The sequence below is a fragment of the Sinocyclocheilus anshuiensis genome, unplaced genomic scaffold (genome assembly GCF_001515605.1).
Source record: "Sinocyclocheilus anshuiensis isolate Anshui unplaced genomic scaffold, SAMN03320099.WGS_v1.1 scaffold337, whole genome shotgun sequence".
In the NCBI taxonomy this organism is placed as follows: Eukaryota; Metazoa; Chordata; class Actinopteri; order Cypriniformes; family Cyprinidae; genus Sinocyclocheilus; species Sinocyclocheilus anshuiensis.
This window is the reverse complement of record NW_015537968.1, coordinates 237931-256086: the sequence shown is the minus strand read 5'-3', so window position 1 is coordinate 256086 and position 18156 is coordinate 237931. Positions and strand designations below refer to the sequence as shown.

At 35.5% G+C, this 18156-nt stretch overlaps 1 protein-coding gene across 1 annotated transcript in view; it reads left to right on the top strand.

Annotated features, from left to right (window-relative positions):
* The window catches only part of arrb2b (arrestin, beta 2b), a 49152-nt gene extending 35464 nt beyond the window's left edge, over positions 1 to 13688 (top strand). Inside the window, exons 2-15 of the mRNA XM_016460022.1 lie at positions 2636 to 2666; positions 3288 to 3348; positions 4654 to 4698; positions 4836 to 5032; positions 5322 to 5381; positions 6201 to 6268; positions 7320 to 7455; positions 7716 to 7800; positions 8991 to 9063; positions 11412 to 11549; positions 11749 to 11832; positions 11924 to 12000; positions 12786 to 12840; positions 12927 to 13688. Coding sequence (XP_016315508.1) covers positions 2636 to 2666; positions 3288 to 3348; positions 4654 to 4698; positions 4836 to 5032; positions 5322 to 5381; positions 6201 to 6268; positions 7320 to 7455; positions 7716 to 7800; positions 8991 to 9063; positions 11412 to 11549; positions 11749 to 11832; positions 11924 to 12000; positions 12786 to 12840; positions 12927 to 13020 — 1204 coding nt within the window. The 3' untranslated portion in view covers positions 13021 to 13688. The remainder of the gene's footprint in view (positions 1 to 2635; positions 2667 to 3287; positions 3349 to 4653; positions 4699 to 4835; positions 5033 to 5321; positions 5382 to 6200; positions 6269 to 7319; positions 7456 to 7715; positions 7801 to 8990; positions 9064 to 11411; positions 11550 to 11748; positions 11833 to 11923; positions 12001 to 12785; positions 12841 to 12926) is intronic.
* The last annotated feature ends 4468 nt before the right edge of the window (positions 13689 to 18156 follow it).

Genomic DNA, 18156 nt, shown 5'->3' with positions numbered 1-18156 from the left:
CCGCATAAACACATTTCATTACACCAAATACACAAAATAATGTTCTTTTTAGCAGCATCATATGACCCCTTTAATAAAAGTACATAATTACACTAAAGTGTGACTTTTTATGGAAAGTAACGGGTTAGATAAGTTTGCAGTTCTTTTGCATTTAAAAATGTGAGGGCTGGGGAAAATCTCTCATGATAACCTCTGCTGTATTTAAAATAACAAGAGATGCATTGACCAAGACAAAACGTCACTTTCCACATGTCTTTTGCGTAGTTTTGTTATGTACACAATAACAGTGACTATAACCCTGTCCTTCCTTTATTTCTCTCAAGGTTGTGATATTTCCGTGTTCGTTATCAAATTAAATCATTTACACTGAAAAATACAACTGCATTAATTAATTATTATGAGATTATTTTAAATATATTTGAATATACAAACATGATGGTGGAAATGATACTTTTCAACGAAATTAAAACGCCAGTGCCAGTAGTGTTTAATGAGTGAGTCATTGAGTCGTTTATTCAAACGATTCGTTCAAATGGTAGATTCATCAGATGTTTATGCGTGGGCTAATGAAACTTTGATTCAACCGATTCGTTCAAAACACAGAATCAATCAGCAATGAATCGGCTGGTTGCTGTGAGATGCGCTGTTTCCGAACTCGATACCCAGCCCTATCCCGTGTACACGTTTTTCTTTTTTAACCTGAAGCATGACCCATGTGAATTTTATAAAATAGAAGAAAAAATTCTGCATTTTCAAATACATTTTAAATATGTTTATCACATGCATGGATACTGTAGGTTTCGACAGCATTGCACAAGCTTGTGGCGTAATATATTTGTAGTATGATGACAATCATTTAATAAACCTGTTGTCAACGAAAGAGGTTTTTAATATTTTATTATTATTAAATCTTTTATTTTACAGTGCAGTAGTATTATTGCGATAGTAATATATTTCTTTATTGATGTGTTAATTTTTGTAATTTAAATAATAAAAGAAAAATAATATTTTGAAGAATAATAATAATAATAATTATTATTATTATAATAATAAACATTTTATTGTATAGTTGTATTTTATATTTAAATCTGTATCTATCTGTATTTATGTTCTACTGTTAGTGTTATCTGTATGCACCAAGGGTCTGAGAGTAACGCAATTTCAATTGTCTGTGTGTATGTGCTGTACATGTGGAAGAATTGACAATAAAGCAGACTTGACTTGACTTGACTTATTAGATTTTTTTTGTTTCCGATTCTGTTATGGTGTTTCTGGGTCCATTTTGTAGCTTAAACCCTGTAGATTTCATTCTTTGTAATGGCATGGGAAAGAATGACCAGTGATTATTGAAATTGTTCCTTTTGTGTTCCACTAAAGAAAGTGATATAGGTTTTGGAACGACATGAGTAAATGATGACAGACTGTTCATTTAACCCTATATTGATTTTTATTTTTGCCTTCTCTTCATAATCTTTTTGGCTTCCCTTTATCTTTTAGCCACTCTTTCATGTTCTGTCTCTGTCTATTTCATATTTTCCCACATTCAGATGAGTCACTGACACCTACAGTCTCTTTTGTGAGCTCTCTAACTCTCTTGTTCATTCTCTTTTGCTCTCGCTTTAGCTGGGCAGCTGCGTTCATCCCATTTACTGTTTTATGTTCTTCCTTTGTCCATCTCCGCCTGAGTCTCTTTCCTTTCCTTTTGTCCAGCTGCTTTCTGTTTGCAGCCTCTTTGGTCGGTCAGTTTTTCATCATTTCTTTCTTTCCTTCCTTTTGTCATGCTTCTGCCCTTTCTGTCCCTCCTCTCATCTTCTGTCTCTTGATCCCAGGGAAAAATGAGGCTCATTCTTATGAGACTTTGTATGTTTGCCCATGTAACCACAGATAATATTTGACTAATTAAATTGGTTAACCACAGGTGGTCACTTTCTTATGTTTTTATGCCTTATAATGACGGATACGGGATCCTAATGTAACTTTTTACCACAACTGCTAATGTTAGGTGATCTGAATATTTCTTACTGGCCATGAAAGTGATTTTTTTTTTTTTTTATCCCCCAGTGTCACTTTCAGTCAGGGCTCATAATTATAATTATAATAATAGTTTAATTTTCAATTTCAAATTAGTTAATAGTAAATTTGTTTTTGTTTTTATCTTTGGATCATTTCTAGTTGTATTGATTTATTAATTTTTTTTTAATTAATTTCCGTGTAAATATTTTGTTTTCTTCCCTTTATAAAACATTGCTGATTTTATTTTTTGTTTAGTTTAAACTATTTTGGTTCCTGATAAAGTTATTGGCCGACTGTTTTTAATTTTTATTTATTTAATTTTATTTTGTTTCTTCAGTTTCTTGCATTTGGCACTTGTCAGGCGTTGAATTTGTACCCTTAATGGATGAAAAAAAAGTAAAAGTGATATTTCATATTCTGTTGAATTCCACACGCTGCAGAATAGTGTAAACTGAGCTTCATTTTGAATACAAAGCCTTTCTGATTTACTGGATTTGGCATTGCATTGCCCTGGTCTTTCTGAAATACCACCATGGAACTTGTGCAGTTAATCTTTTCTTTAGACTTCCATGCTGCTAAAGACATCAGTTTTAATGACGTTCTCTCTTTCCCCTTATTACAGAGTCTTCAAGAAGTCCAGCCCCAACTGCAAGGTAAGATTCCCCAGAGTATGTTACGAGGTGGAAGGTGGGCTCTTCAGAGGTCTCAATGGACCTTTTCCTTCCCTTTTCGGTCTCTCTCTTGCTTCTCCTCCCTCATTTTCTATCCATCTCTCTTAGTCTTTCTCTTCCTGTTCACTTCTTTAAGCTCCTTTTAATTGTGTGTCTTTAAACATGTAAAAATGTTTTATGATGTATTTGGTTGTTTGTTTGCTTTTGTCTTTTCATTCTTCGTTTGACTATTTCTTTATCAGTACAGTTTTGGTTATCACAGCATTATTTCCTCTATAATCTCTTTCTCTCGGCTTGCATTCGGGCCATTTTCCTCCCTGCCTTATCTCTATCCCCTCATCTCATCTCTCGCTTTCATTCTCTATAATGGAAAGCGTGTTGCATGTGGAGGATGTGTGTTTCAACATCACGCCGTCTAGAAGAGTTGTCTTCAGGAAGGGAGTAGATCATCTGGGGGTCAGCGTGGCATGCCTTGGGCTGTTTGTTAAATTGTTTGTGTGCGAGTTCCTTGATTAGAGGCACTGCATGCTTTTTGCGTTATCTCTAGGGTCTTTTGTGTAGCATGTTCAAACTTGTGCTTGCCTCTGATTTTACTCTTTCCAGCTCACAGTATACTTGGGGAAGAGGGACTTTGTGGATCATCTAGACCACGTGGACCCTGTAGGTAAGTCAGATGGGAGTTCCCGCTCAAAACATCTTGGGAGTTTTTGGTTGAACCACTCGACTTCCTTTCATGTCTTAGTAACATCAATGAACTATTGTTGAGGAGTTGTGTCTTTGTGGAGGCAGTTGATGTTGATGGACATAATGCTTTGTGCTTATACATGCTTAACAACTATGTTATAAAAAAAAAAACTATGATGTTGCTATGAGATTTTTGGTTCCACCCTTTGGAGGGAACATCTCTCACTCCCTGTTGCATGGCAGCCGGTCACGGGAGACGACAGTCGGGGAGATATAGACGTTTCACTCATTTTATTTGTGCGGGGAGATTAGCTCTATCAGGAGTATTACATATTGTAATGGTAATCTTGTACAAGCTAATTACAAGATACAAGATAATTGGTATAATGCTGTGTTAATGGCCTCTGTGATCTTAAAATCTTTTGGAGTGCCTTTCTAAACCTACCGTTCAAAAGTTGGAGGTTGGTAAGATTTACTTCTTTGTTTTGTTTTTTTTTTTTTTATTCTTGTCTGGTTATGCTCACCAATGTTGCATTTATTTAATCAATAAACAGTAATACTGTGAAATATTATTACAATTTAAAATATCTGATTTCTATTTTTATGTATTTTGAATTGTAATTTATGCCTGTGATGGCAAAGCTGAATTTTCAGCAGCCATTACTTCAGTGTCACATGATCCTTCAGAACTTATTCTAATATGCTGATTTGGTGCTCAAGACACATTTCTTATTATTACCAGTGTTGAAAACAGTTGTACTGCTTAATATTTTTGCGGAAAACACGTAAGTTTTTCAGAGAATTACAGGATTCTCTGATGAATAGAAAGTTGAAATTAACAACATTTATTTGAAATAGAAATCTTTTGTAACCTTAAGTGTCTTTACTGTCACAAATTTAATGTGTCCTTGCTGAATAAAAGTATTAATTTATTTTAAAAAAATACTGACATCAAACTTTTGAATGGTAGTAAATATGCAAAATATTTTTAGTTTTTACTTTGTGTTCTATGAATCACATCATATTATTTTGCACATATATTTTTTAGTTAATGCTGTTCAAATACTGTGCAGACTGTGGACTCACAGTGTATATAAATAAATAAAATTTTTTTTTTTTTTAAGGAAAATTCCTTACTACTAAATTTTAAATTTTTAGTAATATTATTTATTTAAAAAAAAGTTTTACTGAAATAAAGGACTAATTTGACAGCCCCAGTATTATTTTTACTGGTACCCTTGCGGTTTCTCTTAGTCTGTCTTTTCGCTCTTCTTACTCACTTTAGATGGGGTGCTCTTGATTGACCCAGAATACCTTAAAGACAGAAAAGGTAACACATATTGATTTACTGTATCTCCAGTTTTTTTGTGCTGCCTGTAATGAATTTTATGTAATGATTCTCTTTTTTTTTACAATAAATTATTTTAATCAAAACAGTTTACCCACTGCTCTGTGCCTTTTTACCAGTGTTCGTGACCCTGACGTGTGCCTTCCGTTATGGCCGTGAAGATCTGGACGTGCTGGGCCTGTCTTTCCGAAAGGATCTCTTCATTTCCAGCTTCCAGGCATATCCCCCTCTGCCTGAGGAGCGCAAACCTCTCAGTCGCCTACAGGAGAGACTGCTCAAGAAGCTGGGCCAGAACGCATATCCCTTCAACTTCACGGTGACTCTTTACTTTTGCCTTTTCTTTCACTTACACATTTCAGTGCTTGTAATGTTCAGCTGTACATATGTGTTTTGAGCCAGTGTATATCTAGAGGGAAGCAGATTTGAATGTAAGACTATTATTGATACTCTTCTACACACCAGAGTAAAAGTGGAAACTTTACAGACCCAGTGAAATTCGCTAAAAACTTTCCTGTGTGACACTATTAGAATTTTATATTCACTTTGTGTGAGTGACCAGATTGTGACCAAGTTAGTTTGCTAAAGTAATTTTATTTGTTGAACAGATTCCTCAGAACCTTCCCTGCTCAGTGACTTTACAGCCCGGCCCAGAGGACACAGGAAAGGTAATGAGGCTAGGAATGTGCAAAGCTACATTTTTTCAAAATCAACTTAAACTAGTCGACTTTTTAATTAACCAGTGTATCCCTAAGCTATGGAGGACGAAACCTGCAAAAACAATAAATAAATAAATACACAAATAAATAAATAAATATGCAAATAAATAAATAAATGTCTGTATAAATACACAAATTCTTGTTTAAATACATATAGAAATAATTAAACGTGATTAAAGTAGGCAAATAAATTAAATAAATTGGTGGACAAATGGAAAATGTTTAAGGAAATGCTAAACTCATCCTATTTATTTTCCTTTGATCACTCATTTATTTCTGAATGTAATTCCGCATTTATTTTTCCTCTGCACAACATGCTAATGAGAGGGTGTCAACCATGGGCTTGGTCGGGGTCATGTCATTGCTGGGGGCGCGGCTTTCAAGCTGACAGGAAATGCATGGTGAAAATCCAGTATGGCCTACGTAAAGTCACTTTTTCCGTTTAACAGAGCTACAAAACTAACCCTATGAAAAAGTGTAAGATAATAATCAGTCACCTTGACTGATGAAGTTAATACACATGCGCAGGCAAACGCTCAAGCGCGTCACACACGATCTGCCTACTCTTGCATAATTGACACCCTCTCATTAGCATGTTGTGCAGAGGGAAAAAAATGTGGAACTACATTCAGAAATAAATGAGTGATCAAAGGAAAATAGTTAGGTTGAGTTTAGCATTTCCTTAAACATTTTATTGCAGGCACACTTTGTTTAAAATGCCTTTTCTTTCCTTTAAGTGGTCATTTATCCCTGTATTTTGACTTTTAGGCATGCGGAGTTGACTTTGAGGTCAGGGCATTCTGTGCCAAAACTGTGGATGAGAAGACTCACAAACGGTAAAGTGTCGCTTCTTGTGAGTTTCTTTTCTTTTTTCACTGTTTATTTACATTGAGTGGCCAGTTTACTTATCAGGTACAATATATTGGAAATATTTACCGGTGCATTATTGCTTCTTATTATTATTATTATTTATTTTTCTTTCTTTCTTTTTTTCTAAAGAAATTTGTGACCCTGGACCACAAAACCAGTCTTAGGTCGCTTGGGTATAATTCTATTTTAAATTTTTAATAGCCAAGAAAACATAGTATGGGTCAAAATTATTGATTTTTCTTTTATGCCAAAAATCATTAGGATATTAAGTAAAGATCATGTTCCATGAAGATATTTTGTAAATTTCCTACCATAAATATATCGAAACTTAATTTTTGATTAGTAATATGCATTGCTAAGAACTTCATTTGGATAACTTTAAAGACTATTTTCTCAATATTTTGATTTTTTTTGCACCCTCAGATTCCAGATTTTCAAATAGTTGTATGTCTGCCAAATATTGTCCTATCCTAAATCTCAGTTTTGAAAAAATAATGACCCTTATGACTGGTTTTGTGGTCCAGGGTCACATTTATACTTTTTTCAGCAAGGATGTATTAAATTGATCAAAAGTGTCAGGAAAGACTTCCATTTCAAAGAAATGCTGCTTTAAAAGAAAAAAGACTTTCTATTCATCAAAGTATCCTGGAAAAAAGTATCATGATTTCCAAAGAAATATTAAGCAGCACAACTGTTTTCAACATTGATAATAATAAGAATTTTTTCTTGAGCACTTAATCAGTGTATTATGTGAGGATCATGTGACACTAAAGATTTGCCATCACAGGATTAAATTACATGTTAAAATATCTATAAAATAGAAAACAGTTATTTTAAATTGTAATAATATTTCACAATAAAGTTTATAGACTTATAGACTTTTTTCTAAAACATTCAAAAATTACAGACCCAAACTTTTGAATGGTAATGTACATCTTTACTCGGATGGAGAAATGTTATGTGTCTTTGCAATGTCAGTACAACAGAATTTGTTTCTAACTGGCCTCTGCTTAACAGGAACTCGGTGCGGTTGGTCATTCGCAAGGTGCAATACGCTCCAGAGAAGCCTGGTCCACAGCCAATGGTGGAGACCACACGCAGCTTCCTTATGTCTGACCGCTCCCTTCACCTCGAGGCCTCGCTAGATAAAGAGGTGTGAACATGCATCTAGCCACAGGCAGACTTCTTCTGTTGATCTCCGCTAATAATTTATTGATTGTCAAGTATTGATATCTTTTTACTCGGCTGCTATTGAAGTTGCTCTTTTAGTTTCATTTTTCAGCCAAGTTTACTTTATTGCCTGAGTGTATAAAACAAATAGTGCAAAATAAGTACTACTAAGTAAAAGCAAATTAAGTTAAATATTAAGCACATTTATTAAAGGGATTGATTTAATTTCCTTCTTCTTTTCAGCTCTACTACCATGGTGAACCTATCAGTGTTAACGTTCATGTCACCAACAACTCCACCAAAACAGTTAAACGAATTAAAATCTCTGGTGAGGTGAACATTTTATTGTTTTTTTTTTTTTTTTACTTGTATTTACAGTAAATGCTACAATCATTTACAACTCGCAAGTAAAAACACTGAACATTTTTCACTGAGTGTTTAATGTTTTTATGTTTTAGAGTTGCATTTAGAAGTGCTAACATCAGCTAGCTTAAATCCTTTCCTCTTCCCCTTTTCCTTTCCTGTTGCTTTTGTCCTGCATCTGTATCTCGTGCGCACTCAGATGTTTACTACAGATAAATGTTGTTTACTTCACAAAGATGGTGCCACTGTTTCATAATTCATCTGTGACAGAATTTTAAATTATCCTAGTAGCTCACAGGTGTGTTTTTTCTGTGCTGAGCTGTGGTTGTAGTTTGTGTCTCAAAAGTCAACATGAAATGAGTGAAACCGGATATTTAATATCTATTGGTATTAACTAATTATATTTACTGGATATTGAAAAAATATCAGGTACTCTTCTTTTTAAACGTTTGGGGTCGGTAAGATTTTATTAAGACTCTTATACTTTTATTTGATCATAAATACAGTAAAAACAGTAATATTGTGAAATATTATTACAATTTAAAATAACTGCTTTCTGTTTTAATTTTTTAAAATGTAATTTATTCCTGTGATGAAGCTGACTTTTAGCAGTTATACAGCGTCATGCAATCTTTCAGAAATCATTCTAACATGCTGATTTGGTGCTCAAGAAACATTTCTTATAATCAATCTTGAAAACAGTTGAGATGCTTAATATTTTTGTGGAACTTGTGATGGAATTTTTTTCTAGTTTAGAAAGTTCAAAAGAACAGCATTTATTTGAAATAAGGATCTTTTGTAACGTTTTACATGTCATAACTATCACTTTTGGTCAATTTAATTCCTATTTTATTCAGCAAATAAAATAATATTGACCCCAAACTTTTAAAACTAGTTTATTTCATTTTGATGTCATGTTGACTTCACGGGAACAATGCTTACTGCACGGTACACATGTATGTGATTGTAATGTGTTTTTATCTGTTCTTGTGTTGTTTAGATCTTCTTTTCTCACGTTTTCTCTTGAGGTCCTCTTGTGCTCGTGTGGTTTAGTGTGAATGTCAGCTGTCCCGCCTGTGATTTAATTGTTTGGTTTGTTTAAGCTCCCTCCTGACCCTGGTAACCCCGCAGTGTATCCCTGCTCTCTCCCCACAGTACGACAGTATGCCGATATCTGTTTGTTCAGCACCGCACAGTACAAATGTCCTGTGGCTCAGGTAGAAGCCGAGTAAGTAGCCCTCTGTTCCACTTTCTCCATCTCTCTCTAGTACTCTGCCCCATCTTCACCTCCCTCATATTCAGTCCTCCGTCATCTTTCCGTATGATCTCTTCTGATTTAAAGGGTCTTGCTTTTGATTTTACCTCAGTCGTCTCTTCTTGCTCAGCCTTTGTTGCTGTAAAGTAGGAGTGTGTTTAATATGCATCTCACCAAGGTTTTTGTGTGGTCAGAATAGATTCGTAGCAATTAAAGGGATAGTCCACCCAAAGATAAAAATTATCGTCATTGACTGAACTGAACCTCTTGTCATTCCAAACCTCTGACTTTCTTCTGTGGAACACTGAAGAATGACTTCCATTGTATGGTCAAAAATATAATGGAAGTCAAGGGGAACCAAAAGGGTTTTGTCTTCCACAGTAGAAAGAAAGTCATACGGGTATGGAACCACATGAGGTTGAGTAAATGAGGACTGAATTTTTATTTTTGGGTGGCCTGTCCCTTTAATGTTTAGTGTACATTACCAAGGTGCCTCGAAATATTTTCACCCGTTGAATCAAACTGTTGCTAAAGCTGAAGCCATGCTTGTGAAATCACCTGTTCTGTGGAAACTCCAGTTTATTCTTGTTAAAAAGCTTTGCTCCTTCCCCTCCAAATACCCAAGAGCGACTCTACCCTTGTTAATAGCTTAAAGTTGGACCGGTCTATGGCCTTCTCAGCCTTTCTGTAGTGTTCATTCCGGCTTTTAATAGTAGCATCCCTTTGACGTGACACCAATTGCCTCGATCCCTTCGTCCCTCTGCTGACAGTCCCATGATGGTCCAGTCTCGCCTCATAGTCAGTAGTCTTTTAGTGCTGATAGGACTACGAAGACTGTTCTCTCTCAGTGCTACAGGTTACAGATGTGGTTCTTTACTCCCATGACACCTACAGCAAGTCTGTGGGCCGACATTCATCACGGTGAGTCTCATATCTAACTGTTGGTTTGGCTCCTGTGACCCTGAGCCCATCCCTGGTTGTAGATGATGACTCTTGGACCCCTTTTTTCCAACCTCTCCATGAGATGAGGCATTGTTGCTCCTCTTTTACCCCCCAAAATAAGGATTGTAGCTGTCCTTTTTGCTTTTTGTATTGTCCGGAGCTGTTCTGTTTTTTTAGGTCAACTGCTAGTTTAGCTTCTAGCTTGATTGACCCGGATGGTTGCCCTGTATTCAGCTTTTTTGACTAACTCAGATAAACAAATGATGTATGGGTAGCATACTAAAGATACTTGAATATATCTCTTTTCCTATTTATCTGTTGTCTTTTCTTCACCATATGTTCTCCTGATCTTTAGTCCTAAAGCATTGTTTATGTCCCCATAAACTCCAGTTTACAGTTTGTCAAACTAGATAGTCTTTTCTGATCTCATCCAAAGCGCTGCCTAATCCAACACATGCAAGATGCTTTATGGGATTGCTATGGATTGGCACACAGACATGTCCTTATGATCTGATAAGGAACACTGAATTAGGTGTCCTTAAATGTCACACGTTTGAAAGCTCTAGACTCTGTAAACAGCAGTCTCTGACCAGATTCTTTTATTTAGCCAGAAGACTTTGAGGAGCTTGTCAGTCTTTTTGCATGTTCAGTTGGCAGCCCTTATATGTGACGCAGAAAGCTTAGTATTATGTGGTTTATTATGTGATTGTGAGTATTGGTTTATTAGTTCTAGAACAGCTACCATCACTTACAGTAGGGATTTTTTAAAGTTTTGATGCCACAGACCCTCAAATATAATCTTCTTACGAGAGGCAATCTATAGAGGCAAATTTACTATAAAGGTTTTTTTTTTTTGTCTTTACTGTCAGTAAGATAAAATACTTTTTGATTTGATCAAGTGATTTCTATTGTTTAGAAATCAGAATGAAAATGTAATAATGTCTGTAAAAAAAAAAAAGTATATATATTTTTTATCTTTTCCACAGACCCCATAGCACCCTCTAGTGGTTACCTGGAATAATAGACTACTATGTAGATGAAGTAGATTGAAATCGATCCAAAGTTCCAATATAGATTTTGCCTTGTTTTCTGTACAGTCTCACTATCAGTGTTATTGTAGTATTATTTAAATACTTACAGTATTTGTTAATATTTAAAATTAACCTTTTATTTGTATACTTTATTTTTCGTTTTAATTATAGATTAATTTTACCTCCATTCACCCCCAAAAATACATTTACCCACAATTTTCACCATATACAATTTTAACCTATTTCTAGTACTGAAGACTAAAAAAAGTTGCACAATATGGTCAATGCTTGTTTTTCTAATATGCATAAGGCACAAGACTCACTCTCTTTTGTTTTTGCCGTGTGCAGTGACCAGATGTCACCCAGCTCCACATTCTGTAAGGTGTACACACTCACTCCCACACTGAGCAATAACAGAGAGAAGAGGGGTCTGGCTCTGGATGGACAGCTAAAACATGAAGACACCAACTTGGCCTCCAGTACCATGTAAGTGGCCTTCAGCTGACACCCGTTCATCACATGCAAAGGCAAAGCATTTTGAGCTTTAGTACATTTAGAGGTTTTCGTTCTTACAGAGTTAACCCAACCCATGTGTCCATAAACCCTCGAGCAGAACCTCTCAAACAGCTGGTTTGGTTTTTGTAATCTCTCTGTACATTCAGCATGTGTTTCCCTGTGCTTACAGAGTAAAGGATGTGTCCAATAAGGAGGTCCTGGGAATCTTGGTTTCCTACAGAGTTAAAGTCAAGCTTGTGGTGTCTCGTGGAGGGTGAATATGTCATTTGATAAAGAAATAATTCAGACTTGTATATTTGTACAGAACATCATAGCACTGAATCCAAACACTTCTGTTTTGTTAGTGATGTGTCGGTGGAGCTGCCTTTTGTCTTGATGCACCCAAAGCCCTCCGAACAGCCCAACTCTAGACCGCAGTCAGGTACCAGCTCAAGTTTATGTCATTATACATTCATTTTATTTTATATAATCTCATTATTGATCATTTTTAAACATGTATATTGAAATATCTGATAGCTGATATTTAATTATAACTTTTTCTGGGGGGTTTTGTCACAATAAAACAACAGCAACAACTTAAAAACAATGTATTATTATTATTATTATTATTATTATTATTATACACTTGACCCATATAGAAATATGTATTTTATATTTTTTAAATGTCTGATAACTACCTTTTTTCTGCTTTTTGAAACAATAACTCAATAATCATTAGACTACACCAGTAGAACAACAACAATATAATAATAATAATTAGTAGTAGTAGTAGTAGTATGTTGTTGTTGTATTGGTGTAGTCTGATTATTTAGTGAGATTATTATTATTGTTATTATAAATGGTTTTAAATAATTGATTTTTATTATTATTACATTATATTTATGCAAAGTTGTTTTGAGTAACAATGTCAGCATTACATTAAACATGATATATGAATGTGTATATAAAAATATGCATGTTCCGCAAATTAGCATTGTCCATGCTAGCTTTAAACATAATACTGGTAGTATTGTTCAATTTTGAATGATTGATTATCATATCAACTTGATATTACTGAATTATTATGAACATGTTTTCGCATATGTCTTGTATGATGAGTTTTGATAATGTAGGTGTAGTTTTGATTTAACTTTGGGAAATTATGTTTTGCATGCTTTTCCTTTTGCACAGATTGCCTAATTCTTTTCTAATCCCTGTCGTCCACAGCTGTGCCAGAGTCAGATGTCCCTGTGGACGCCAACCTCATAGAGTTTGAAACAAAGTGAGTTGGCTGTGTGTCTCATTCACAGAATGAAACTCGTTTGTGTGTTTGTTTGTGTAACATAACTCGTTTCTTTTTGTCTTCAGTAATTTCTCACAGGATGATGACTTTGTGTTTGAGGACTTTGCAAGGCTCAGGCTGAAGGGAATGAAAGATGAAGAGGACGATCACTTCTGCTAACGGCCCCTTCACACACACATGACACCGTGTGAAGGGCGACAGGGGTGGGGTGTCAACCTGCCAGTACTCTCATACCTCTGCTCCACTGGGCCCATCTGATAGAGTGGAGCACTTACTGATATTTTCAGAGCCTCCTTTCTTTCCTTCACTCCTTCTTTGTCTTTTGGCTACCTTTCACACCATCTGTGAGGTGGTCTTTTAATTGACCTCCTGTTTCTCTGGTCACATGAACCACTTCACTGGGATGCTTATTTGTTGGATAAAAAGATTGAGAGAGAAGGAAACAGAGGGAGAAACTGATGTTAGATGGGTCATCTAAACATCAATGCATTGTTGGTGGGCAAAGGGTCCATTGATTCAGGGGTGATTTTATTTTATTTTTTTTCGTTCTTTCTTTACCTTTTTGATTTCTTGTCATCATATTCCCACTTATATATCAAGTGGGCATTAATAGCTATGTAATTATGATATATGTTCTATGCTATTTCATTGTACAGTACAGTACATACACTGTTCACAAATACCATAGGGAAATTGAGTTTGGTGTTAATTTTATTCCACTTTCCTAGACCCGTAATCCAATCCATCCATACTTGCTTAGCAGCTTTAGGCCCGGTTTCACAGACAGTTCTTAGACTAAACCAGGATTAGGCCATAGTTCAAATAGGACATTTAAAGGGTTAGTTCACCCAAAAATGAAAATTGGGCTGTGTTTTACTCACCCCAGAGCCATCCTAGGTGTATATGTCGGAGTTATATAAAAAATTGTCTTTGATCTTTCAAGCTGTTTAATGCCACTCAGCGGGTGTTGCATGCATCAGTCCAAAAGAAGTTAAATAAAAAGCGCCCATCCTTTAAAAAAAAGTGTCTCACACAGCTCCGGGGGGTGAACAAAGGCCTCCTGTTGCGAATCGATGCGTTTTTGTAAGAAAAATAACCATATTCAAAACGTAATAATCGCTTGAATCTAGCGGAGGATTTCGATATAAGCCAAGAGGAGACTTGTTTTCCTTTGCTAAAGTAAGGAAACTTTGCTTCCTTTGATCCTGTTAACAAACGTTGGTTTTCACGAGACTCCCCGCCGCATGCGCAACGCTGAACTCATACGTCATCAGCCCGGAGCTGCTTCCGTGTACAACTGTTGGCGCAAGCTACATTAAAGTGATTATTAAGTTTTGAATATGGATATTTTTCTTACAAAAATGCATCGATTTGCTACAGGAGGCCTTTGTTGAGCCGTGTGAGACGCTTTTTTTTTAATGGATGGTCGCTTTTTATTTAACTTCTTTTGGACTGATGGACGAAACACCCACTGAGTGCCATTAAACAGCTTGAAAGATCAAAGACAATTTTTAATATAACTCCGACTGGATTCGTCTGTAAGAAGAAAGTCATATACACCTAGGATGGCTCTGGGGTGAGTAAAAAACAGCCTAATTTTCATTTTTGGGTGAACTAACCCTTTAAGTAATTTTTATTAACATGCCTTAGAAAAACAACATTACTGGTGTGCATCTTGAGACAAAACAAAGGCACTGATACGTTTTAAGATCAATCAGTGCAAGTTTCTTTCAGTTGAAACAGCTCAGATGTACATTTAATCTGGGACTAGGTTTAAGCCTTGTCTGTGAAACCGGGGGTTTATGTTATAGTTATGTAAAATGTGTATACATATCATATGAAAATAGTAACACTTTTCTGTGCACTTGTTGTGCACGCAATACTCGAATAATTAATGATATGGCATTTTTTAGTGGAAAAGTAGTTGGTAATAAGCATCGGGACACAAACATCTGGTTTCTTGTAAATTTTAGCATTTATTTCACATGTTGTAGAATATGTATACGCTGCTACAAGTCTTCAGTGTGAAAATAGCTTGTCGATAAAACAAGAGGACAGGGACAGGCTCTGTATGTGCCACACACACACACACAATGTAATTCCTCATTATTTGTGCCTGCCAAACTTTATTTGCCAAAATGTAATGATTTATAATGTTGCTTGAAAGTTAAGCTCAGTTCGGTTGAAAATTACGTTCATTACATGTTTTAGTTCACAGAAACTGTTGATGTAACCATTGGACTGCCAGAAATATTTTGATGATGGTTATTTTAAAATCGCATTTATAGCATGATTTCCAGGAAATTTGACTTTTTATCTCGTTCTCCCAGGATCAGCCCTTTCCTATGACATTCTGCATAGTTTACTACTGAACAATGGCAAATTTACTTGTTACAATGTGTACAAGGAAGTAACATTTTGCAGTGAACAAAGTGGAGCTCCCATTGAAGGACAAAAAGCTATCTCTAAAATAAAGGATTGCTTTGTTTAAAGCACCCATACAACCATGCCAATGTGCATACTTGCTTTAGATTTCAACTTTCATGTGCCCTTGAGTTGAAGATGAGGTCATGTTTGTCTTGTTTTGTACTTTTCTGCTGTATAATTATTTTATGTAAGGTTAGGAGTCATCAGTGCAGATTCATAAAAACCAAGCTGTGCAGGTAACTGTTCTGCAGCACACTATCCTATAAATTCTAGTACTTCATAACAAAAGAATGCAACCGATCAAGGTCAGACGTGATATATTTCCTAAGCGATTATTATAATACAGTTTTTTTTTTTTTTATTCAAGTGTTATTTTTGATCATTTGACCAGAAATTTAATTTAATTTGACCAGTAATATTATACACACATTACTTACAATTTATACTGTCATAAATCTGACTGGCCAGTAAAAGTGAGTGAATCACAAGGAGAATGTCCAGTTGGTGAATTTGGACTACTTTCTTCTCCAGACCAACGGTTGATTGATTCATTCAGTTTGGCACTGTCTACTGTCCAGGAAATGATTTGCATAATGTTCTGCAAGATATTTAAAATTTCATGCAGACTGACACACATGTCTATTTCTACTCATTCATTTATAATAGTTAAGCCGCTAGATTTTTACAGACTCTTTTCACTGACATATGTCTAAAGCCATAATGCTGTATTGCTCTGATTCAGTATTATATTCTTTATGATTTTGCTAACAACATTATGAATATTGTTTATAAATATATATCCCTGTGTTATTAAGCACATAATATGGAGTTATGATGAACGTGTCTTAACGAATCTGAAATCTTTTCAGAAAAAAAAAACAGCAGTAGGTTCACTTAAGCAATGTGTACGGTGGCCGAGAAGTGCAAAACAAATCACAATTCTGAAAACAAAATAAATTACAAACGCAAATGCAAGTCTAAAAAACAAAATAACAATTCAGAAAACACAACAACAATTCAGAAAACATTATAACAAGTCAGAAAACACAATGACAAATTCGAAAACAAAATAAGTCAGAAAACACATCGACAAATCAGACAAACCGGAAGAGGTAGGTATGATACGAGATTTGAAAAGGGAGGGAAAAAAAGTTCGGCAAAAGGCGGGATCCCGGGTCGATCGCGTCAAAAAGCCAACGACACGCCGAATAAAAAATACGGGGTATCTATTTACATTTAGTTAAAAGTGGCTGTAAAACATCAGCTTTGGTGGCGCAGATGGATAAGTGCGTGACATTGGCTTTTTGACGCGATCGACCCGGGTTCGAGCCCATCTTTTGCCGAACTTTTTTTTCCTCCCTTTTCAAATCTCGTATTAGCAATGGATTCTATTTACACTAAGTGATTTGTCGTTGTGTTTTCTGACTTGTTCATTTGTTTTCGGATTTGTCGTTGTGTTTTCTGACTTGTTATTTTGTTTTCGAATTTGTCATTGTGTTTTCTGACTTGTTATAATGTTTTCTGAATTGTTGTTGTGCTTTCTGAATTGTTATTTTGTTTTTTAGACTTGCATTTGCGTTTGTAATTTGTTATTTTGTTTTCAGAATTGTGATTTGTTTAGCACTTCTCGGCCATGGTAAATGTGAGTTCTAAACCAGCTGCAATTACATGCTTTGACAAAGATCATTGAGATCTATTCATTGCAAGTGAGATGTTTCATATATTAAATTATCTATTCGTTGCTACGTGCACATTTATTCACTTTGCTCTTTAGAAAATGACGCCGCCTTTTAACTCACATTGGTGTGGCAGGGAGGCCATTTCCATTAGATGAGTTTATTTTCTGTCCAATACTGAGTGCTTTGCTAAAAAGGTGACTGTAGAGTTTGAGACCGTTGTAATGGCATGCTCTCACTTGATCATCTTAATGTAAAGCTTTTGTTATCTCAGTGGAGCCTGTTTTGTTTGCAGACCACATGCTCATGTTGGTATCAAGAACCCATTTAAGACTCTTGACCTTTTTAAAGGATTATTTTAAAGCTACTTCTCTACTAAAATTGATACTGGATAAATAAAGGTACACTAACCAGTCAAAAGTTTGGAAACATCTAATTTTTACTAATTAACACAAAATAATGGTAAAGTCATTAAAACTATAAAATAACACATTTTTTTACTGTCAAAAAAAATTATTTAAGAAATTCTTATCCGGCCTATCAATTTAAAACATTTTAAAGTTTAGTTTTGTAAATGTATATTTGTCTACAAATTAGTAGATTTTAAAGGGGTCATATGATGTTACTAAAAAGAACATTATTTTGTGTATTTGGTGAAATTAAATGTGTTTTTGCGGTTTAAAGTTAAAAAAACACATTATTTTCCACATACTGTACATTATTGTTTCTCCTCTATGCCCCGCCTTTCTGAAACGCGTCGATTTTTACAAAGCTCATCGTTCTGAAAAGTGAGGTGTGCTGTGATTGGCTAGTTTATCCAGTGCGTTGTGATTGGCCGAATTCCTCAAGCGTGTGACGGAAATGTTACGTCCCTTACCATATTGTGATGCCTGCGGCAACCACATGTGACGACCCCGGCCTGGACTCCGCTTCGTCCACGGTGAAAGCCGATCCGGAGATCCACAGCGCAAAGTTGTATTGTAAGTTGCGAAGTTGTAAGTATTTCCTCAGCGACCAGCACGGATCAGCTCTAGGCATGACGAAGCAGATATCGTCCTCTTTTGGAAGGCCAAACAAAGTAGTTTCGCTTTCACAACGAAGCAAACATTGCCTTCACGACATGGCGGCGGCAACAACAATACTACAGCGAGAATAAAAGTTACGCCTTCTTTCTTTGCGTGAACATTTGGGC